Source organism: Hyposmocoma kahamanoa, unplaced genomic scaffold, assembly GCF_003589595.1.
Source record: "Hyposmocoma kahamanoa isolate Upper Pololo Valley unplaced genomic scaffold, ASM358959v1 66, whole genome shotgun sequence".
Taxonomy (NCBI): Eukaryota; Metazoa; Arthropoda; class Insecta; order Lepidoptera; family Cosmopterigidae; genus Hyposmocoma; species Hyposmocoma kahamanoa.
This window is the reverse complement of record NW_020653854.1, coordinates 12,544,296-12,568,683: the sequence shown is the minus strand read 5'-3', so window position 1 is coordinate 12,568,683 and position 24,388 is coordinate 12,544,296. Positions and strand designations below refer to the sequence as shown.

Below are 24,388 nucleotides of genomic sequence, written 5' to 3'. Positions count from 1 at the left end.
TTAAACTTATCTTGTTCTAGAATTTAGGGACTAAATAACACCAGTGTAACACAATGTTTCTGGGTTATAAATATAATTTTCGAATTAGTTTCATCATAAAAACATGAACAAACTTCAACTTTTTCGTTAAGTTTTCGGTCAAAACAACGAAAAAGTTGAAATTTGCGTCCCATTAAGGAAACGTAAAAATTTTCGTGATTTTCAATTATTTTTTTAAAGACAAAACATATTTCAAAAAGAACCTAGAACTGTGTAGTTTATAATCTATGTACATAGTAAATGTAGTACGTAGTAAATGCCTATGCCTATTACTTATGTAAATGTTTACCATTGTGACCGCCACAAAAGCAAAGTTTCAGGGGTATAGCTACTCTTTTCTACATACTTGCTATTCTACTATTAGTAACAGTAGAGCTCCTTGTGAAAGAGTTCGTCCAACGTAGTACTGCCACCTTAACTATTTCTGCCGCCATGCAGTAATATCGACATTACTGTGTTCCGATTTTGAAGAGTAAGGATGCTGGTGAAATTACAGGCACATGGGACTTGTCAACTTATGTCTCAAGGTGACGGGCGCAGTGGTAGTGCCCCTCGGATCTTTGCAATTTAAATCTCTGAGTGGCACTGTAACTGTTATGGACAGGCGTGTAGCTTACCATCACGCGCACGACTCGTTCGTCCCGTCACTTGATGTTAAAAAAAAATAAAACCAAGAACGGAACCTTTTTGAAAATGTGTTATATAGTGTAATTGGTGTATGGCATGAATAATTTCAAAATCCTGACCTGATCTAGATCCTCCTGCGTGTTGACAGTATCAAAGGACCCATCGAGTATAGCTCGGAACATAAACTCGTCTATCCCAGTAAAGGTGTTGTACACTCTGTAGAAGTTCTTTTGCAGGAATTTTCGCGCGACCTGTGCCGCGAATGGGGGGGCTGTGCTCCATACAGCTCCGGCGTATTGTTTTGGGATTTCTGATAGACTTTTCTCTAGTAGCCTAAATAATAAAAGGTTTCGCATTTGTAGGTTTTCGCGATTGTTACACATTGGAAATGAAACTATCTTTTCAGTCAGCTGTGACCATAGGACCTGTAAGCGGTCCCGAAACGTTGGTTTGTGGAATAAAGAAATATACGCGATTTAGATCCGAAAAAATTGTTTCATTTGCAATAATAAAAAGTTATTATTGTAAACAGTGCACAATTTAAGAAATATTAATAAATGTCATACTTAACATGATTATCGCGAAATAAATTGAAGGCAAACGTAAACGGCCAAAGCAGTCAATGTTATTTATGGGAATGCTCAAAATATGTTTTAAAAAAAGCAACAAACATGCCAATGATACTGCGGTGACCATTTTATAAAAAGCTTTAGTTCAGCTCATTAACGTCAGCTTCATTAACTTAAGATTAATTTTAAGATGCAGTTTAAAATTGCACATTGACGTCATTAACGTAAGGTTAATTTTCGTCAAATATTAATTAATTTTGAAAAATTCTGAATGTACACTTAGAAATGACTAATTTGGTTTTGTGGATAATTGGTTGTTGGTAATGTATGGCAAAACGAATAGATTCTCTAACGAGTCACAAGAATTACCAAAATTTGCCATAAATATAATGTAGTCGTTAAATACTTTAACAATAATAACTTTATTGCAAGACTTAAAAATAGGCACAAAATTGTGTCCAGCTCCCAAACTAGGATCCCCTGTACTATGGGTAGCTAGGTCTTACATCTGTCACGTATGTTGCCATAAAATAACAATAATAAACCTATTGCAATAAATGTACAAAATATGGTAAGCAGAACACAAAAAGGAGGAGGTTTACATTTAATTTTGGATACATTCTGCTGCCAACTCCAGTCCTAACAAAGAACAAAAACACTAAGAATTATTTTCAAGGTGGGATGCATCTTGCATTATTATTAAAAAAGCAAATCACAAAAGCATGGTAGTTTTAACTGCTTGTGATCGCCATTCACTAATCACCGGTTTAACATGGTGAAGCTGATACTGCGAATTCAAACATACATTTCGTTTCGTACAGGAATAAAATAACCAAAAATATCATTATATATCAATTGTGATATTGCAAGTAAAAGACTAACAAATTACTTTTGAACCTGAAATGGAGGGTAAGTTTTATACATTTGATATCCATAATATTATACATTATGGAAATGTAAGTAAAAACGTGAAATAAATTTATTCAGTTTAATTGATTCGGCTCGGTTTAAATTTAGTCGGTCGGTTGGTGTATAACTGTGGTGGTACTAATTTGTTATCGAAAGAATCATAACACACCCATAATTTACGCAGAAAATAAGTTATTTTTTAAATTTAGTTTTATTAGAAAGGACATTAAACTTAGATTAGATTTCCGAGAATATACTCACGTGTTAATAAGAGCCTCATCACGCACGCTGGGTAGGCTGGCGATTAGCCGCTCCTTGCCAGATGGGTCTGTCGTATTATAGAATCGGCTGAGCACGAATTCAAACTCCCGACGGCCTCCGTATCTCAGTGCCGTATCGTAAACTATGAGACGGAGATGGGCTGGAATACTGCGAATTCAAACACACACTTCGTTTCATACAAAAGTTCAGTGCATCTCTCTCTTTCGTTATCAGTAAAAAAAGGACAGTAAAGTTCCATTCAGTTTATCGTTTATACAGGGTTATTTGACTTTTAATAATTCATCGGACGTTACTTTCGTACAAAAATAAAAATATTCAAGCAGATCGCTCTAAACCGTGATATCTCTAGTAACAAAAGAAAATGTTTGCGTAAATACCAGTCCGATGCAAAACGCAGGAGCGGGGGTGATAGTAGAACAAAAATTTAAAAGTTTATTTTTGGTAATTTTATTATCTTTTGTCAAAAGCCATGAAACAGAAGTTGTTGTTTTATGTTAGTAATATAGTCCTGCGAGATGTTAGTATTTTACAAACAACCCCGTAAGATATGCGACGTAGGAACTATAAGTTCATTACATTTTTATTTCTACATTAATTTTTCATAGTCTGTTCTATCCGACATGAATAAATGTTTATGAGAGCGTGGGAAGGTTGACCTTGGCGTGTGTGTATCCCAATCAACTTAGAATGTTCTTTGAAAATGTCAAGGCAAAAGCACCAAGAATAAATAACGAACAGAATGTCGCGAACGTTGCAAGTCCAGATTTCTGCCTAAGCCATTGGGAGGCAGACGTGATTGTATGTTAGTTTGTATGCTCACTCCCACTGCTATGAAAGTGTTCGTTCTCTTCTGCCACAAAAATGAAAGATTCTACCATTCAAGTGCTAAATTTTATTCGCCACTGATTGGAATTCATACTGGAACATGTGAGGTACCTGCATATCCAACATAAAAAATGCATTTGTAACTCCATTTGCTATGGTATTGATATTTACGGGTTGCCAGTGCCACCGGTGTTCATCCAGATGTTGAACTCATGCGTAGCCCAGTCGCGGCAGCGTGGGGACTCCATCTCGCAGTCCCAGGAGACCAGACCTTCGACTAGTAGGGCTTCGTTGTCATCCCGAGGTTTCTCTAAACCATACTTTAATTTCGCCAGTTGCTTGCTAATTAGGAGGCGCACGTAGTCCTGTGGTTTACAATGGATAATTTTAAATAAAATAATGTTAGAAATTTTTAAGGCGTATTTGTGATGCCCAGTGATGTCGGTCGGTTTAAGGGAGCCTTCAAATTAGACGCTTATAGTAGTGCTGCAACAGTGGTGCCACTGTGGCGCTGTAGCCGCGTCATTACTAATTTTAATACAACGGTCAGAAGCGCAGCTGCAGCGCCACAGTTGCGCCACAGACGGGTCTTTGCTGCGCTTCTACAAGCGGCGTTGAGTCACACGAGTTGCATTACAATTGAATAGGGAAATTACAGGCACATTGGACTTGTCAACTCATGTCTCAGGGTGAAAGGCGCAGTGGCAGTGCTCCTCAGATCTTTGTGATTTAAAGCACTGAGTGGCACTGCAACTTTTATGGACAGGAGTGTCGCTTACCATCACGCGCACGACTTGTTCGTCCCATCATTTGGTATTGTTAAAAAAGAAAGAATCTACTGCAAATAATAGTTGGACAGCAGTGGATGCCGTCCTTACAACTGCACGCTCACTGTGTGCTGGCTGCACAACAGCTGTACTAGCAGTCGGGCACTTCACACTTTGTTCTAGGAAATTAACTTTTTTTTAAATGTTTTTTACCCTTCTCATTTATATTGCAATGAACTGCTAACACAGGTTTGAATGAGATGAGAGAAAAACGTTGTCCCTGTTACTACAAATCCTAAAACAATTTTTTTATACTAGGAATGTTTTTTTTTTTAAGAACCCTGTGGTTGTGGCTGACTGCGAAGTTTTGATTTTGATTTTTCGGTTTCAGTGTTGCCTTTATACAACATTTTTTTGTGAATAATCCTTATATATATAAAAACTTCTAGAATAGGGTTTCCTAACCTGGGGTCCACGGGGGACCATGTAATCCGTGGGGTCCGTGACGAGCCTACCTAACATAATGCAACAGGAACCGTCATACTAATTATTCATATGTATAGGAAATGAAACTGTTTTTCCGGATTTAAATCGCGCATATTTGTTTCAAACAGTTTGTTTGATAAAACAAATATACGCGAAAAGATATACGCTAAAAACTGTTTCATTTCCTATGTGTAACAATCGCGAAAACCTAAGAACTCGATATTCATGTGTAGTTAAGTAAGTAAAGTTTAATCGCAAACAATAGAAACTAATAAAAGCTAAATGTAGTTTTTGTTTATCATTTCGTAAAGGGTCCATGGTCTTTTTGAAATTTTGAGAGGAGTCTATGTCTAGAAAAAAGCATTCTAGCAATTACTAAAAATTAGTAAAATAAATATCTTACCTGGAATCGTGTATATCCAGCAGTAGACGCAAGGTTAGTTTTCAAGAATCCCATATTAGTCAGAATCGTGTCCCATACAGCCTTCGAGTCCTCTCCCTCAATAGCGTAAGTAGTAAGACTAAGAGCTTCACTATAGCTAAGTAACGAAGCTTTGGCGAGATTAAAAGCGTCGTCGATTAATTGAGCTCTAGTAATAGCCGATTTCACTTGTCCGTTTTTAAGAGCTTCACTAAGCATTTGCCAGTTCTTTTGATCATAGTTTACGCGATAGTAGCCTTGAAAATAGATATATTTTTAAATAGTTTACTTATTACTTGATAAGTCAAATTTAAGGAAACAAATTCAATAGCGGACATTACATTAAAGTCATGTTTGGACTTGAAATAGCCTAAGGATTCTCTTTCACATTTGACACACAAAATCTATTAATTAAAGCACATAAATGTTTATAATTGTGTAGGTATTCAAAAGGTTTTTTTTTTATAAATTATAAGTGCGCATTTGACCTCCATCTCACCTGATAAAAAGTGACTGACGGTGAGATCGGCGTACACACCTAAATAATGCCTATTCTCTCTCGCCTTGAAAAGACCCAAGTTATAACGTTCAGGGAACAAGTCTGCATTCAGGGAATTCCACTCCATAGCCGTTCGCCATATATATGATTGAAGAATAAACATAAAAAATCAATAAAAAGTCTTGGTAGGTCTTGACTTGAAGCGTGCTCTCAGCTTGGCAATTAGAAGGAACTGATGCGAAGTGCGAACACAATTCTCCTTAGCGGCTCTCTCCGCCTCTTTCGCACTCATATAAATTATTGGGTAGCGAATTTAGGCTTTGACAATATAGTGGCCAAGTGATTTTGAATTGAATTTCCTTTGTACTAGAATTAATTATCGTTTAAGTATTTCTAATGAAGTTTGTACAGTTTTTAAAAATAAAATATTGAACAATGAAATACCCTTACATTCTATATATCGACACCTCCTACGTAAAGAATCGTATGTTGAAATTGCCAAGATTACAGGGGAGCATTTTAAAGTTCTCAATTCACTGAAATAAGCATAACACGTGACTTTAGCATTTCTCAGTTTGCTGCTCGTTACTCACATAGAGTATTATAAAATCGTAGATATTGGTTAGATGATCTATGATGATCAACTAACCTATATCTATGATGATGATGTGAGTAACGAGCTTTGCTGAATAAAACGGAGAACTTTAAAACGCTCCCTTGTAAACTTGGCAATTTCGACATACGATACTTTACGTAGGAGGGGTCAGTATGAAGTTGAACAACTGTATGATAATGGATCAACTTAGTAACTTGAAAAAAAAAAGAATCTATACAAAATGTCAGTCAGCTGATTAATATCGTTTGGAAACAATTTTTTTTAACAAACTACGCATTTAAAAAATAATAAGATTCACGCAAAAATACAGGGATTTAAAGTATTATATTTATATTACTGCGTATAGAAAAAAAAGGTTTGTTATAAGCAATATACTATACGTACATGCTACTGCATTGTATCATGTGTACAAGTTTAAAAATAGACTTTGTTTTACTAAATACAAATAATAAACCACGATTAAAAATAATTATATGATATTTATCCCAATGATATTTATCCATGACCCATCTCTAATCACAGCTCTTCTTTTTACCCATTTCTAATAATTCTGTCAGATCTAAGTCAACCTAACTAAATAAGTAAGAAAAGGCGGCAAAATACATAATATGACGACCTTGTGAAAAGTGTATTTTAGATTTAAAATTCAAGTTTTGAACATAAGCCATACCTTGTTTCTAATTAGTTGTCCAACTACCAGTACTAAAGATATTGTCAGTTTTTGTTTCATTGCATTTTTTAATTATTGTCTCAATTGTCTAAATATTATACCTTGTTTTTAAACTAGGATATGAGTGTATTGTAATGTAGTAAATTAATATTTGGCTGCCAATTAATTGCAATAATAATGTTACTTACATGAAAAGACTACCAAGTGACCGCCGCTGTATATAACCATATATAATTTGAATTTATCTTACCTATAGCGCCAACATTGACGTACAATGCCTGGTCAGAAGCAACATCGATTTTAGCAGTAATTTCTCGTTCGGTTAACCAAAGCTTTGGTTTAGTACTCCAATTACCAGGCATTCCTACTGACGTATAGCTGATGGGAAGCTGCCAGATCTGTTTAACCATACGCTCATATGGCTCGCTTGAGACTGTGAAGAGTCGCTGGAATTACATTACAAATGGTTCTAAAACTTGAAACATAGATGTTCGTAAAGATTACAAAGTTCTAAAAAATCCTGGAGCATAAACAGTCAGTAATAAGCAAATAAATTACGATCCTAGTTGAACTTCAAGATGGACTTTTTAAGTTTTGCTCGAATAAGGCACGTGTAGTGTCTGGGGATTGACTAACAGGTTCCTTTGCTTTATTGTACATACCTGTTCAAATTGTGCATCACCAGCTTCGTAGTTTCTAAGAACGTTAACAACTGGATATCCAGCTTGACGCGTCCATGAGTTCATAAAAGTAACGATGGATCGATCTTTTAGCTCTGGATCAGTTTTAGTCACGTTCGACATCGCTTCCCACAGGTCATTCTCTTCTGCGTTTGTGTATTTCCTGGAATGTTTTGGTATTTAAACTTAGCAACAGCCACAGTAGTGTACTCTAATAGTCAAAATATCAGTAGTCAATCATATTTATACTTCGAATATATCACAAACAATATTGGTATATACTACAGAACAATCTGCCATTTTTATTGTACGTTATGGACGTGTCAATTATCTCTAACAAAACCTCTAAAATCTTAGAAAATGTCTTATTTGGTCGTTTGGAGGGCAATTTCATATCATCGTTAAGTCTTATTTTATTTTAATAAATTTTTCAATATACATATAAAGTAATGCTGCATAAGCAACCTAAAGAGAAAACCTTATGATATCTGCTGTCCACTAACTAAAATACGGCTAAGTGACAAATGGTCTAATAACCATGTAAATAGCCAAAAATAGAGCACACAGTTCTCTTTTAAAAACAGTTAAAATTAATTAACGCGTTCGACTCATCGGAACTTACCCTAACGCTGCGTAACTGTATTATCATTAAACAATTTCAATATTCTATTATCTCAGTACAGAGTACTAAAAAAACCGACCTCAAAAGTACGTGGGAATTACGTCTATTTGCTAAGTTTTATTGAAATATCCCCTAGTTCGCCACTATACAGGACTTGACACTGGAGGTAATAATAATCGGTTCTCACTACACAAAGTATATTGAGAGAAAAACGCCTTGAATTGGAGAAATAGCAAAGTCAACCATTAAAATAATTGCTGCTAAATTAAAGTTAGGCGCTATTTATAAAAATGAATCTTCATGCGTGAACAGCCACCCTTAAAGGTGGGTGATTTTCTTCAAAATGAAATGGGACCACTATGGAAGTACCCCCTTTAAAAAAAAAAAGAATCATGAAAATCGGTTCACAAATACCGGAGTTATCGCGTTACATACAAAAAAAAAGAAAAAAAAGAACATACAGTCAAATTGAGAACCTCCTCCTTTTTTGAAGTCGGTTAAAAACTGGGTTATGGTGTTTTATGATATTTAAATAAAATAAAATAAAATAAAATAAAATATTTATAAAATATTTTGTCACTTAGCCGAGTTTTACTTAGCGGACGGCAGATATGTGGTGGATAATCATAATACTCACCACTCATTCAAATAGTGCACAAGGCCTTTCTGGAACAGTGTTTCAGAGATAGTATGATTCAGCATACGAATAAGGTTTGCACCCTTCTGGTAGGAGAGTTCGTTGAACTTCTGCGCTATGTCGGCCGCATCGGTGACCGCGCGAGACACTGCTTGAGTGCTACGTAAGGAATCTGGTCTTAAAAGATCCATTTTGTAACGGGTGAACTGTTCTAGTATATGCAGCCCTGGTTCTACCTATAATTGTAGGCCTGGTTTTAAATCTTATACATCTTATACATGTAGGTATTTAGTATATTGGCTTTTTATTATCGAGAGATTATTTCATAAAAGATTTAAAAATGGGAAGCATTGCGATGTTATTTCGTCAAAATTAACCATAATTAAATTATTTATTTATTAGAAGCTGTGGTAGCCTAATGGATCTATAACTTAATCGAATCGAATATGGGCTCGCACCTGGGAGTTTCTCGGAATATATGTGCGAAATGTAATTAGAAGTTTACCATGAGCTAACGGTTCACAACTCTAGGAAAACGTGTGAAATCCCCAAACCGCGTTGGGCTAGCGTGGCGGATTATGGCCTAAACTCTCGCCTGATAGGAGAACCGTGCCCAGCAGTGGGACGTATAAAAGGGTTGAGGATGAGTTACCTCAGTGTCACCATTTTGGCATCTAATATGATTAGTAACTCTAATTTGATACTTTTAAATTTATTGCATGTATATATATTTACAATTGAGACATTTGTATAGGATGGTTGCAATATAATATACGTACTGTAATAAACTTCTGATTAAAAATGTGTTAAAAAATTACAACCATTTGTGACAGTGGTCATAGATACTTACATGATCAAACCCAACAAACTCAATGTAAGTGGCGAAACCTTCGTTAAGCCACAGATCGGTCCACCAGCGCATTGTGACGAGGTTGCCGAACCATTGATGTGCCAGCTCATGTGCTGCAGCGATACCAACTTGCATTCGCTCCCGAACTGTGCTTGTGCCCTCATCCACTAAGAAGAATGGCTCTCTGTTGTGAGATGACATTATTATAAATTAATTTATTTTGCACATAGAGCAGGAAATTAAACAGTGGGTCTGTTTTAATGGTTTTAAATTCTATAGTTATTTGTGATTTTACGTCTGTTTTTAAACATGAAATACGAACACATGTTCATAAATGTGTACATGGCTGGCTTAAATTTACTCATAATGAAATGTTACCTAAATTTTTTTTTCTACAATATTACTTTAAATTATACTAAATTACCTATATAATTACTTTATATTTGGATGATATTTTCAAGTATTTCTAATATTTAATTATTTTTTATTTTAAACTGTAGTGACTAAACAGTATGAATTTCCTCAAGCATTCTGTAATTAACTATAGGGTCAAAGATATATGATCGACGATATTTGAACTCCAGTCTATAAGTATTTTAAAGTTGTACATGATTATAAGGTAAGAAAGTAAGGTAAGAATGTACCTGAAACGATTATACCATGTAGAAATAAGTACAGGTAGTTATGTATGATGGAGACTAGGATCTCTTTGCTTCTCATAAATTTTACCCATAAGAGAGAAGCTTAGAAATAACCATTTTATTAAATTTAAATGTTTTAATTACAAATCTTACCTAAAAGTTATCAAGCCCCAGTTTTCCATAGCTCCACTTGAAAAATCAGGTATACCAATCAGGTCTATTTTATCTAACGCATAAGGAACTCCAAAGAGATCTTCATAGTACTCCAACAGTTTAGGAGTGATGGTTAAGGCATAGCGCGCTTTCTGCAGTAATTCAGGCCTTACCCATACTTTCACTGGTTTGATAATATTATCTTTGCTCACATAGCTTGTTGCAATAGACACAAAGTCGCACATAACATATGCAACTAAGTATGTGGACATTTTCACAGAACGATCAAAATGTGTCCATTGCCAGCCAGGTTGGTCAGCTCTGTAAACAAGCACACAAATGACTAGTCTTATTCGAAGTCAAAAGCTATCACGATGAACAAGTTAGTTTTTTATCGAGTTCTTAGGTTTTCGCGATTGTTACACATAGGAAATGAAACAATTTTTCCGGATTTAAATCACGTATATTTGTTTTTTCAAACAAACAGACGTTTCGGGCCCTTTACAGGTCCCATGGTCACGGTTGACTGAGGTGGGGCAGTCTTCAACCAGTTATGTCTAATATTGATGCAAACCACCCTATTTTTGCACTATAGTTACAATAGTTATTAATTAAATACCTTATTTTTAATTTTACGAAGGAAACATTCCAATTTACGCTACACTAAGTTTTACAAATTATTTTATTGAATGAATTTTTATTAAGCTCAATTTATTATAAATTAATTTAAAATTTGTTTGTAAAAACAAATATACGCGATTTAAATGTGGAAAAAATATTTTATTGCCTGAGTTAGTTTTTTTTTAAGAAAAAGGTTTCAGATATGTGTAATAAATTTCAGTACTGGTAATGACTAAATAAAGGTAAGTACAACTTACATTAATTCCTGTGTAGAAACTTTCATATTGGAGAGTACAGTCAGGTTTTGTTTATGAGCAATACTGATTTCAAACTGGGCTTTAAATGCAGGTTCATCAAAGCATGGAAATGCTCTGCGTGCTGATGTAGGTTCAAACTGAGTCGCAGCTATTGTTCTGAAATATTTGTTTAAATTATGACTGAAAATTGTATTAAGTAACACACACACTCAACATAGCCCCATACTAGGGAAACCCTGTGTCGCATTAAACCTCGGACTTCTGTGTGGCAGTCCGGCATGGTAAATGTATGGCCTCGGCAGTTAAAGTGAGCTTTGGATTATTAAATTGTAAGGCGTACAGAGCAATGTGTAAGACAAGACTTCAAAGGGGTTGGAACCCCCAAAACCTGAAATAAAGCTAACAATGTATTTTTATGACCTAGAGTTTAAGAAATTTTATGCACCTTTCTTCCTGTTTTTCATTTTTGTAAGTACTCTTATAGAATCCTGTCATGCTGTTGGAAATGTTTCCTTGAAAAGACATCTCTAATATGTAGTCCACATTTGGCTTCAAAGCAGAAGCTAGAGTTAGTATTAGTCTGTCACCACTAGCTTCCAAAATGGAGACAATCTTAATGTTACGCACACTGCTGGTTGTCACTTGTGTTTCCCAATTAGCACGCCGATTACTAATATTGTCAGCATTTCCTTGAGATTCAGTGATATTTGCCAATTTATCTATGAAGACACTAGTGTTGCTGCTGCGCATAGAAGCATTAGAAACATTTTGTGTAGTAGAACTTGTAGTACTATTTACAATAGTTGCAGTAGTGTTTGAAGAATCTATAGACATTTTTGTGCTTATGCTAGGAGGTGGTGGTGTTGTATTTGCAGTTTGGGTTTCAGGTTTATTTTCCAATGTTGGCGATGTACTTGTTTTCTCCACATCTCTTTTTGCTCTTCTATGTAATGTTTCTACTTTCTCATAAATTTGTTCAGTGACCTTAGGATTGGGTCCTATACTGAGATATTTAGAATGTAAAATAATTTCTTTCACTTTTCTACTTGCCCGTATTGTTATGTAGACATCACCAGTAAAGTTTAGTGTGTCTAGGTCTGCTTTAATTTTTAATCTGTAGAAACTTGGCACAACTTCAGAAGGCAGTCTTACTCCTGATGCAACTAACTCTTGATAATCTGGTTGTTCATTCCAATATTCCTCAGGTTTTTGTGTTAACTGAAAAAAAAAAAAAAACAACATCTGATCAATCAGTTGATACATAATGTATCTTGAATTTCTGTATCTTGTACACTACCTGTTTACCATGAGTTACACGGTATAAATAAAATATATAAGTTGTCGTTATTTGATGACTGTTTACTGGATACTGAATGAATTTCTGTGTAGTTGTGCTCATAACAAATTCCGACTTACTGTTTCGAAACATCGATTTTAACGTGTAGGTACGTATTACCCATCTGATTTTAAAACTCCCAAAATGTATACTAATTAAAGTGTACTTACGTTGTCATTTGTATTGCTAAACACTAAATTAATCATGATTATAACACTAAATAATCTCCGAAACATTTTGTACTTAAAAAATAAATGGTAACTTCCAAAAACTGGTGTAAATTTCTCTGTCATAGCGCAGAAAATTAGCTATCCATTTTTGCATTCGTTATTAAACTACTATTTTTTCTTTATAATTTTGTTATAAGTTACACCTTTATCAAAACAACGGCAGAATTAAAATTCGTGAAGTCCGCGAAACGTCATTTTGACGTGAATTTTATTTTAGTGGCAAAGGTTATGTTTACGAAGAACGATACGGTAATCGTCCGGTGATAAATTGAAACTGCGGAAATTTAAACTGAACTTTACTGATAACAGTTTTTTAACAATAAGGGTGACCACACATGACGCCGCCCCCGCCACGCGGGAGTTGCAGTGTCTATAGTCATCACCAAATAAGAGGCCAAAATTGACACCTGTCACGGTGACACAAATAGGTATGTGGACTAATCATATTATATGATTTTCACGAGAAATCGATTCAAAATTTTAAGAGTTTGTGATTGTTTAGATTATGTTTCGGTCAGTAACATAATCTAACCGCTAAGGCTAATCCTATTTTATATTGGTCTGCAAAAAAAGTAGTTTTGAAATTTCTAAGGGTCGTATTTCAGAACTCTACTCAATGCTTCAGTCAGGACTTGAGTATAATTTCAAGCACTGGAAATACGACCCTAATGGAAAGGACTTGAGTATGATTTCTAGTGCTTTAAATCATAGTCAAGTCCTGGTTTGAGCCTTGAGAAGAGTTCTGGAATACGACCGTTAATATAATAAGTGTACGATATTTGGCAATTGTTTCTACTTTTGTGTCATCTGAACGTTTTTTCTCACGTCTTTTCTCATTTGCTAATTTTCATCGAAAATCGTAACCGACAGAGGTCGAAGGGCCGTCAAAATTATAATTTTTTGTCAAAATTAATTTTGAAATCATAGATTTAAAGCCAAAAATCGTGCATCCCTAACTGCAGCACCAAGCAGCGGCGCGAATGCAGCTCATGCGGCGCGGCGCGTACAAGTAAAATTGGTAGAGAATTGCGGCAGAGCACGGTGATTCACGCTCCATACTAAGGCGGTCATAAATACGTAACTCCGAAATTATTATTATTTTTTTATTTTATTACGTTAAAATATGATTAGGTAAACGTAAATTAATAAAATTATACATTTTAAAAAATATTTGACAATATTTAGGTGTAAAAATGTCTCGCAGTAATTTTGTTTTTAGACGATGTATCTAAAACATTTTATACTGCGACTTTTAATGGTAAAACTGAGTAGGTAAATAATGATTATTTGTATTAACAATAACCACAAATGAATAAATTAAAACAATAAAAATACATAAAAAAGTTCATTTTACAAAATACAAACAAAACACAAATTATACCAAAATACATTAAATCTCAACAATATTAACTTTAAATACATAACAAGTCTAATACAGCTTTTGACAGTACACCTTTTTTTTTAACAGGTAACTTTCGTAGACCTGTTATGAAGGGATCTGAATGAAGAAGCAGCCTATTTACTAAATCTGTGTTGGTCACAATGCGACTCATTTTACGCGTATGATTTTTTCTAAAAGACTTGATGTATTTGTTAGTCGCTTCAGCTGCTTCTTCAGACAACTCTCCGATTGACAACAAACCGTAATCTATAACATTAGCACCATGAATTAGAACTTTGTGAATGGAAGCAGGCATGTTATACCACGGATACTCGGCAACTAACTGCCGAGCCGTCTCTAAAGCGAACTCTTCGAAGTTCGTCTTATTAATATTATATCCCGAATTTAAACATTGAAGGATGATCCAGCAACGATCTAGGAGATCCTTCTTGATCCCAGTAATTTCAGCGGAAATTTCTGAATTCGAGAAAAACCGCCTGGCTGTATTACCATCGTTTGATGTTCCGCTTCCGCCACTTTTAGGCTTATCCACTATAAGCCCTAATCTTTCTCTAAATTGAGTCTGAACATATGATTTTTTTGCAGCAACAAGCATTTTGTCATTAGCGGACCTAGCTTGCCATTTCCTAACATCTAACTTGTACGCGACATGAACAAAATATTCAAAAAAACGTATTAACGCGTGAAGAGGTGATAAACCAAATTCATATTTACTCTCATCGACTTCCTTATTTAAACATTCGTCAATTTTGTTCATTTCACTGGGCAAGGCGTTACAAATAAAACATTTTGATGAAGAAACACCACTAAGTGCATTACACACTTTACCATCTACCATAGTAAGTTGCAAACAATGAGTAATGCGATATTCGCGATCTTCTTCCTTGAAAACAGTAGGCTGCAAGTTCCTTATTTTATCTTTAAAATGAGCTTCTTCCTCAACTGACACTGCAGTCGATTCCTTCAAATATCGGAGGCGTATAGGACGACAGTATCGAGTTGATGAAGGACGAGGATTTTTCCACAAAACTACTGAATTTTCTTTGTTATCTGTTGTCAAAACAAGCTGAAGTGGCACATACGAAGTAACAAACAGGCTACTGTCTTCAAGAGTGGAGTCAGAAAAACACTGTTTATATTCTGAATGCCCTGTACTGCCATCGAAACCCCATTTCCCTATCAAAGATATCTTATCTAGAGACTCATTAGGTACACTATCCAAAACATCTTTTTGAGACTTGAGAATCCGATTGGCAGTATGATCTAATAAACTTTGAAGTTCGACTTCGGCGGATGATTCTGTAACAGTAATATCTGAAGGATAACAGTTTTTTTTAGATTCCACGACACTTTGGTAAGATGGGAAAATGGTTTTTGAAAACTTATTGTCTATAAATTTCTTTACTAATATATATTGATGTCGAGTTAACTGAGCTTCAACAATGAGCGATAAAACTTCGCTAGAATCGATTTCAGGACAAGACAAGCTATCGGACGCATTGAGCAATGACTGTACAAGAGAAGGGTCTAGTTAGTAGTAGGGTCGGGTTAGACAAACTAGCCAATCTTCTCCTTTTTGTACGTTTACTGGTGTCGTCAAAGTTATTTCTCGGACGGCCATGCCATGAAGAAGTTGATGGTTTAACTTCGTCAAAGCTCTGAGATACACGTAACTCAGTTCGCTGTACATCAATATTTTCAACGACATGCAGCCAATCTGAATATTTTTCTAAGAATTTAGATCTAGTACGATTCGACTTTGCCCAGTAGTGGGAAATTCGTTTACAAATATTCTTAATTTTAAGGCTTAAAGTCTCTAAATCAATATTTTCGATGTCGTCAGAAAGGGATGATGTTTCGGTCAAAGTGCTCAGGACGTGTTGCATTTTTTCATTTGGATTACCCACTTTAGAGTGCCAAATATCAAAAATTGTCATCCTCGATACAGAACATTTGAAAAATGTACCTAAAACAATATGAAAGCTGAACTTAAAAAAAATTAAAAATTCAATACTATGGACATGCATACTTTGACACCCCTTTAAGCCAAGAAGAGGCAGCAAGATGCAAATGAAACTTATAGCTCTTAATAAGGACATACTCCTTATTCAAAAACCATATACCTCAGGTGCAGCTCAGCGCAGCCAAAAGTTGTAGGTCTAAAGGAAATTAAGTTATGCCAAAAATTTTCACCAAAAAACTGTCTTCAATAAAAAAATTATATAAAAAAAATATGCATAAAAAAAAATTAAAAAAAATTGATAATAAAAATACATACCATGCTCTTGGATCTCCATGCTTTCACAACACGTAAACACTTGATTTGGAATAGTGACACTCAAAAACAAAGTGATGAAGTTTCGATGACTCACACGTGGTGATAATTAGTCTCGCGATGCGCTCACTTCCGATGCACAAAAGTGAATGATAACGTGACCTAATTACATTGATATTTATAGTTTTTGGAAGCTTGTTAACTAGTTACTAACTTAGTGAGTTGATCTAACCGGGATAAGCCAATGATTTTTTTTTATTTATGGCCTATGGGGGAATCACAGTGCAGAGTTCGCAGCCGCCGAGGTGCGTGTATGAAAGTGTCTATTCAAATACAAGGGTGACTACAACTGCGACGCCGCGCCACCGCGCCGCCGCGCCCGCGGCGCCGCACGCCACACGCCACGTGTCACAGCTGTTGTTACGGCGCCGTGTGCAGTCAGCCTAATAGGAGACAGATACGTGGGCGACTTTGGACGATTTTGATAAGAAATATACCTAAGATAACTTTTATAAAGTATTAGTGATGGCAACATGCACGCGGCAACATGTCTATAATCAATTATAATGCTGCTGCACTATATTTAACAACTGTTATTAACAACTGCTGTTCTGAAACTATACTACATCGCGGAATACGATGCTAACAATTGATTAAAAAAAATAATTAAAATAGACAAATTTCAATAATACAAAAGCACAAAATCCTAATTTAAAATGTGTGATTTATGTTGTGCACCGACGTATTATAATCGTAAGATTTGCAAATCGCAAGCATGGATTTGAGAAGCGCTATTGCATACTTGGTACTTCCCACGACAACATTATATAGGATAACAACAATTTTGCTAGTTGTCCTCTAAGGGCGCATTTACACTACTTACACCGGGTAGCTTGGAAGAAGCGTAAAAGGTCGCCCGACGACTTGGTGTATATGCGCCATTAAGAGTTATACATTGTGTAAGACGTGCGCATAAACGTATATTATCTTTTATTTTAATAAATGATAATACAGGTTCCCAAAAACTATGCGCGCGTCTCTTTCTGGTCAAATTGGAAAAAAATAGTTTTCAATTACCTTGTGACACGTAATAAAATATACTATAATTCCGACCAAAGCGGCAATAACTATAGCCAGGACGACTAGACTACAGCATACGCAATGGGAGATGAAGACTCCTCCTTTTCTGTCATACTCGATGTCCTCGTCGACTGTGTGCGTTTCGTGGGCTAGGAATTGCTGGCGGCTTGTAGAAAGCGTCATTTTTGTACCCTGAAAACTAGACTAAAAGGTACAGTAATATGTATCTATATATAAGTAGGAATACGAAACCATCATCTTTGCTTCTTTCTATAGTCTACGCAATATAAACGTAGTTTTTAACAAATTAAATACGTTTTAGGACGGGGTAAGTATAAAGACAGTAATTAGTAGATTTTATCCCCTGTATCTATCTACATAAGTGACTGAGTTGAATTTAAGGGTAAGTTAACTTAATTCACCTGAACTAATTCATCTAAGTGCATTCAGTACACTTTTAGTAAACTTAAATCATCTGGGTGCATTAGATAAACATAAAAGTAAACTTTATTCACCTAATTCACCTGGTGAACATAAAAGTAAACAGCATTCACACCTTTATTTAATATGGAACCTTTGTCAAAAAAAGCTTTACTCATTTGCTCTGGCCACCTGAGACACTTTCAGTTGTTTTTGAATGAATAACGTTGAGAAAACTATAATTTTTGACAACTATCTATTTCGACTATACGACAAAAAAAGTCAAAGTCAAAGAAAGTTTACACTACTTTGTGGTTGAGTGCATTGCAAATCGATATTTCATGGTGTCACCATGAAACGTCTTTCATGGTGACACCGGGTTCTGTCCCCGGCCCGGTCAATGTAGAAAACTTACTTTTCTATATTGTCTCGGGTCTGGGTGTTTGTGGTACCGTCGTTGTTTCCGATTGCCATAAGACAAGTACCTTAGTTACTTACTTTGGGATCAGAGCAACGTATGTGATGTTGTCTAATAAAAAAGTCTTTATTATTATTATATTTTTAGTAGCAGTACAACTTCTTGTGAAAGAGTTCGTCCAGAGAAGTACTTTCACCGTACCTATTTCTGCCGCCCAGCAGTAATATCAGCATTAATGTGTTTCGGTTTTGAAGGGTAAGGGTGCTGGTGAAATTACTGGCACATGAGACTTGTCAACTTATGTCTCAGAGTGACGGGCGCAGTGGAAGCGCTCAAATTTTTGCGATTTAAGGTTCTGAGTGGCAATGCAACTATTATGGGCAGGCGTGTAGTTTATCATAAGGCGCACGACTTGTCCGTCCTGTCACTTGATAATACAAATAAATAAAAAAAATTGCAGGCGCCTAAGTATACACTTACATAGGTACTTACTCTAAATATAAACGTTAGAATATGTGTGTAAGTGTATTTTGCAAATTGATTAATGTTCCACAACCGGTAGGCTATGTCTAATGGTATCGCACGGCCGTAGCCAATGTGCATGCGGGCTCTTGATAAAACTAATGTTTAGTACCGTCAGTCAAGTACCATAAGATAAGTAGGAAAAACTATGTCTTGGGTATCAACATGTACTATAGTAGTGGTCCTAACGTTTACTTAGGACCATTTATGATCTTTATGTCATTGGTAGGTATACATCCTATATATCATCTATCCATGTATCAGTATTTCCCTGAAATATTTCTTACTGTCTTTGCTTATGAAATATAAATAAAGAAAGAGTTGTACCTATAAATGAGCTTTATGTGATCTCCCACAACTCGTCAATGTTCGGCATGCCTACAAAATAATCTCCGTACAGAGTGCTAAAAAACCGACTTGAAAAGTTCGTAGAATTATATCTACTTGCCAAGTTTTATTGCATTCGGTTATCGGAAAGTGCGCGAAACCCGGATTCATCCTCTAGATTAATTTGCCACCCTCAGAAGCAGAATATTTTCTTGAAATTTAAATGGAAGTAATACTGCGGTACCCTCCTTCCAACAAAAAAGGAAACATCAAAATCTGTTCAGAAATGCTAGAGTTATGGCGTAACATACATACCTACAAAAATACAGTCCAATTGAGAACCTCCTCCTTGTTTTGAAGTCGGTTAAAAAGTACTCGCTATTTCCACTAAATGACTAATTTTCTTAAAAGTACAATGAAAATGGAACTTTTTAAAACAAGTACCTACAGTTCTTGCGACGTTGAAGCAACAAACAATCGTAAATTTTTATATAGCTTTACCTTTTTTTGTAATACATAAATTTTAATGTATGATTCCTACAACTTTCAATTGTAAAAAAATGTGAGGAATATGTTATAATTTTTTTTAGACAAAATAAGTGCGCATTTGATCTCCATCTCACCTACGGAAGAAAATAAAAACAATGGAAGGGCCTTAGTAAGCCTCGAATATGTTTCTACGATTACATTAAAATTGTATTTATTGTTCTGTAATCTCATCAGATAGAAAGTGATGACGGAACTTGCACGCGTATATGTATATATAATATCTATGCACTCTCGCCTTGAAAAGTCCCAAGTTATAGCGTTCGAGAAAAAAATCTGCAGGCAGGGAATTCCACTCCACTGCCGTACGCTACGCAAATGTGAAAGCGTAACGCTTCGTCCGATCTTGGGTATATCCACAACATAAAGATGGAACCCCGTATACTAACCCCGTCTAATCTGAATCACTGAAGATGGAGAGGGGATGATATTTCGTGCAATTATATGGTATATCTTGTAAAACACAGACAAGCAAGCAACTTTATGGAGGCATTCTAGGCTTTGTAACTTCGCCTCTACTAAACCTGAGTCACCGATAAGCCTCTTGGCACGTTTCTCAGTGGAATCTAAGGTGATCATTTGGTAGTTAACAGATCTATCCTTTAGGTGGCAGTAATACTTTATACACAACCGGTCATTGTTTAGTACATTTGTAGCAACGGTCTCGTTATGAAGTAAATATTCATTTTGGAAAGGATGCTAAGCTCCCTCTCTGCATTTTTGACTATGGGGATTCAATGAATCTGCCGAAAGTCATACTGGACGACAGATCCATTTTAAGTATTAATAATATCGTCAGCTATCGGTATGGATATATCTCGAAAAGTCTGAGTCAGGTGAAAACGCAGACCAAATAAAAGTGAAAAGAACTCCGTTTGTCACATTCATTGCCCCAATCGGAAACTGGCTTGAGTGTCAAATCTAAACGATTAACTATAGACCCTCAAGAAGACTGCAGTTCTTTCCACTGGGCCTTGCATTGCTCAAGTATTTATCCGCAACTGTGCTGTCATCAGCATATCCCAATGAAATTTTTTTTTATAATGTCAAGTCACGGGACGAACACGTCGTGCGGCTGATGGTACACGCCTGTCTATAACAGTTGCAGTGCCACTCAGAGCTTTAAATCGCAAAGATCTGACGGACAAAGAAGCTCAAACGCTGGGTGCATAACTGAAGGAGTCAAAATGATAATAGAATGATGAAGACGATAATCTTTTGTGTTCCTAACAAAATGAAACTCAGAAAAGAGACGGTTGACCTAAGAAATGCCCACCGCCGTCAGCTATAGACTTTTGTGATATTATGGGAGTTTTAGTATAGAGAACTCTAGTGGCAGTACCACCTGAGCACAAGTTTATTAATAACTTGCATTTATCGAGTTCTTAGGTTTGTGCGATTGTTACACATAGGAAAAGAAATGTATTTTTTCAGGTCTAAATCGCGTATATATGTTTTTTCAAATAAACCAATGTTTCGCATCCTTTACAACATGGTCAGCCGTGAGAATGGGACTAGTAAAGGGGCCCGAAATATTATTTTTAAAAAAAAAAAAAACAATCTTACGTGATTTAGATTAGAAAAAATCGTTTCATTTCCAAACTTGCATTTAGACGGTCAGTAAGTAGTAGCGTATAGTATTAAACTCTATTGTTATTTAAAATACTGTGTTTGTGATAACATTTTATAATATCACGATGATTCATTATTATATGCCTGTCCTCAAACTCAATTATCGACGTTAATTGCACGTTAACCGATACTGATTATTTTAATTAAAACGTTGCCCAAATTAAACAAATTTTCAATGAAACCAATGCACACTAAGATTAATTTATAAAATCTGGTTATTAATAAAATGGTCACTATGACCATGGTCACCATTGGACCTGTAAAGGGTCCGAAACGTTGGTTTGTTTGAAAAAACAAATATACGCGATTTAAATCCGGAAAAATATTTTCATTTCCTATGTGTAACAATCGCGAAAACCTAAGAACTCGAAATAACATTGTAACTTTAGAAAACTGGGCCTATAAGTACCGTAATACCTATTGGTAGTTAATTTCAATTGTCAATGACTTCGTGAGAAGTAACTTAATTATTATAATTTTGACGGGGATAATTATAACTAGTAAAAAAAATCGACATTAATCGGTTATCTGCTTTCGCTGTGTTCGTTACATATCTATTTGCAAAGTTTTATTGAAATCGGTTAACGGAAAGTGGATGAAATCCATTAAACCGCATTCTTCTCTTAATTTGCCACCTGCAGACGTGGAATATTTTCTTTAAATTTGAATGGGACCATTACGTTCCCTCTTTCAAAAAAAAGGAATCATCAAAATCGGTTCACAAATATCGGTGTAATCGTGTTACAAAAAATACAGTGAATTGAGAACCTACTCCTCTTTTGAAGTCATTTAAAAATTAATTACATGCACACAAAAGTGGCTACAAAATGAATAGAATATGATAATAATACGAAAAATATGCCAGAAAATTTTTAACTGATCTGAAAATACGAAATTACCCTCAATAATCAATATTAAATACAATATTTTTAATGTATTTTTAGTGAATTTATACGTGATTTAGTACCTGTACTTGGCACCTTGTTGTACCGGAAATTTCAATAGGTGGACACATGGAGGTACACCGTAATAATGTAAAAATGTGGTTTAATCTTATTATGTAAGATTAAGGTACATGCTTATTATAATTTATTATATGTAAAGGTGGAAAGGGAAATAAATCTTTCAATTTATTTATGCCTAAGGACTTGAATAGATCTTATAACGAAATGTACTACTGTTATCTTAGATGCAGTGTTACGTTGCGTTGATACCCGTAGTTGATCACCCGCCTGTGGTAAGTATAAATGTAAACTTTGAAATGCCATTGTCATGAATAACGTTCAATAATTTGTTCGAATGTATGTAATTGTAACACAACAATAATTAATTAGATGAAAATTATATTAAAACTACGTTTAAGACAAGTATTGCAAGGAAATACGCAAAGAATACTTAAAATTATCGGGCAATGTTTTATGGTAGAAGTGAACTTTGTGCAAACTGTTTATTTATGTATAGGTATACCAACATATTACGTACGTACCTACATATTTCCATGTAAATTGCTCACCAAAACTACCGTGATGTCAGATAATATGTGTAGTCTTACGGATAAAATAAACAAACTTGAAGGTAAATTGTCGTAAAGTAATTTTTAAGAAGAATAAACTACTATTTGCTACAAATATAACACGAACAAAAACACCTGTGCTGTTGCTGTTGTAGGAAAAAAACGTGATTAACAAATTCACTCACCGTCTTGAAAACGTGAAATCCAATTAAATTCCAATGTTTCAGCTGAAATTGAAAACCACACTGTCTCTTAAGTGAATAGTAGAACCTCAAATTATATCACTAAGTTTAAAGAAAAATAATTTTGACGAAAAATTTATTTAAAAAAATTGGTAATAAAACTCTCGAATGCGCGCGCGCCGTTGTGGATCTACTCCGATATGACTTGCTATTAAAGTGGGCGGTAGACGTGCGTTTTACGCGTTGAATGCCAATTTATTATGATCTTTCATAACACCTGCGTTTTTTCTTGTTCTACAAAAATGTACAAGTGAAAGGAGGCGAGGTAGGTCTATATGCTTGGTCTTGGGAATTACTCATAAATACACCTTCTTCATTCTGAAGGCCTTGGGCGTTGAGAAATATGGCTTCCGTATGAATACTTCATACTTTATATTTTTAATAGAAGGCGGTTGCCATTCCGAGGTTTCTACATTTTATGTTGCACTTTTACAACTACCTTCTTGATAATCCGTCCACGTTATCACCCTACGTTTTCATGTTTGTGCTGGTCTTATAATAATATTTGTGGGGAGAGTTAGATAATACCATGCGTCTGACATAATTTCGTACGCAGTTCACTTACTGTTTACAGTGTCGTAGTATCATAGCCTACCACGTGCTACTCCCCGCATGCACGGTATTACTTCATTCCAAGCGATCATGCAAAGGCGTTGCGGCCTTTAAGTTTTTACACTCATGCACTAAAATTTTTTGAAGGTGTTTGGCGATCTCAGTGATTTGTAAGATACGTTTCTAAATCAACTTCGTACGCGTAAACGCTTTCACGATTATCACTCAACTCTCCAACATGCATCTCAAGTAACATTGAGAGTTATACTGTTGGCCTCGACATGATCTTTAAGGATAAATAGTGCTTCCGATCTGACCTTAGAAATTTAGGGTACTATGCATAAAATCGTTCGACGTGCCGCAAACGGGTCTAAATTCGAAAACTATTTACGCCACATTTCACTGGGTCCGCTGCAGCGCTGGGAAGAAATTCCAAATGTTTGGAAGACAACAGGAGAAGAAGGATAATAACAGGATTTCATTTACTACGTTTACTCGAGGAGCTTGACCAGTTTAATTAATTTAGAACAGTACGTACTCTCTACACTAATTATACACATGACATATGTAGGTGCAAAACTGCACACGCTTAATTTTAATGATAATTAATGTATAAGCTATGGACATATAGAAGAGGATTTGTATATACGTAGAAACACACAGATTCAAAAAATTATAAAATGGCTAAATTCTCACAATTATGAATTCAATATAAAAAAATC

At 35.4% G+C, this 24,388-nt stretch overlaps 1 protein-coding gene across 2 annotated transcripts in view; it reads right to left on the bottom strand.

Moving 5' to 3' along the window:
- Positions 1 to 23,282, bottom strand: part of LOC113231614 (aminopeptidase N-like) — a 26,220-nt gene extending 2,938 nt beyond the window's left edge. The window contains exons 1-14 of one of the 2 annotated variants that reach the window (XM_026466019.1): positions 23,058 to 23,279; positions 17,492 to 17,693; positions 12,058 to 12,389; positions 11,617 to 11,634; positions 11,172 to 11,327; positions 10,294 to 10,614; positions 9,500 to 9,683; positions 8,650 to 8,885; positions 7,373 to 7,553; positions 6,961 to 7,156; positions 4,908 to 5,182; positions 3,423 to 3,616; positions 2,406 to 2,573; positions 786 to 999 (exon numbers count right to left, since the gene is read on the bottom strand). In XM_026466019.1, coding sequence (XP_026321804.1) covers positions 786 to 999; positions 2,406 to 2,573; positions 3,423 to 3,616; positions 4,908 to 5,182; positions 6,961 to 7,156; positions 7,373 to 7,553; positions 8,650 to 8,885; positions 9,500 to 9,683; positions 10,294 to 10,614; positions 11,172 to 11,327; positions 11,617 to 11,634; positions 12,058 to 12,389; positions 17,492 to 17,677 — 2,661 coding nt within the window. In that variant the 5' untranslated portion in view covers positions 17,678 to 17,693; positions 23,058 to 23,279. Of the gene's footprint in view, positions 1 to 785; positions 1,000 to 2,405; positions 2,574 to 3,422; positions 3,617 to 4,907; positions 5,183 to 6,960; positions 7,157 to 7,372; positions 7,554 to 8,649; positions 8,886 to 9,499; positions 9,684 to 10,293; positions 10,615 to 11,171; positions 11,328 to 11,616; positions 12,390 to 17,491; positions 17,694 to 23,057 lie in introns of both variants that reach the window. The other variant, XM_026466018.1, reaches the window with a different exon arrangement.
- Positions 23,283 to 24,388: the final 1,106 nt, after the last annotated feature.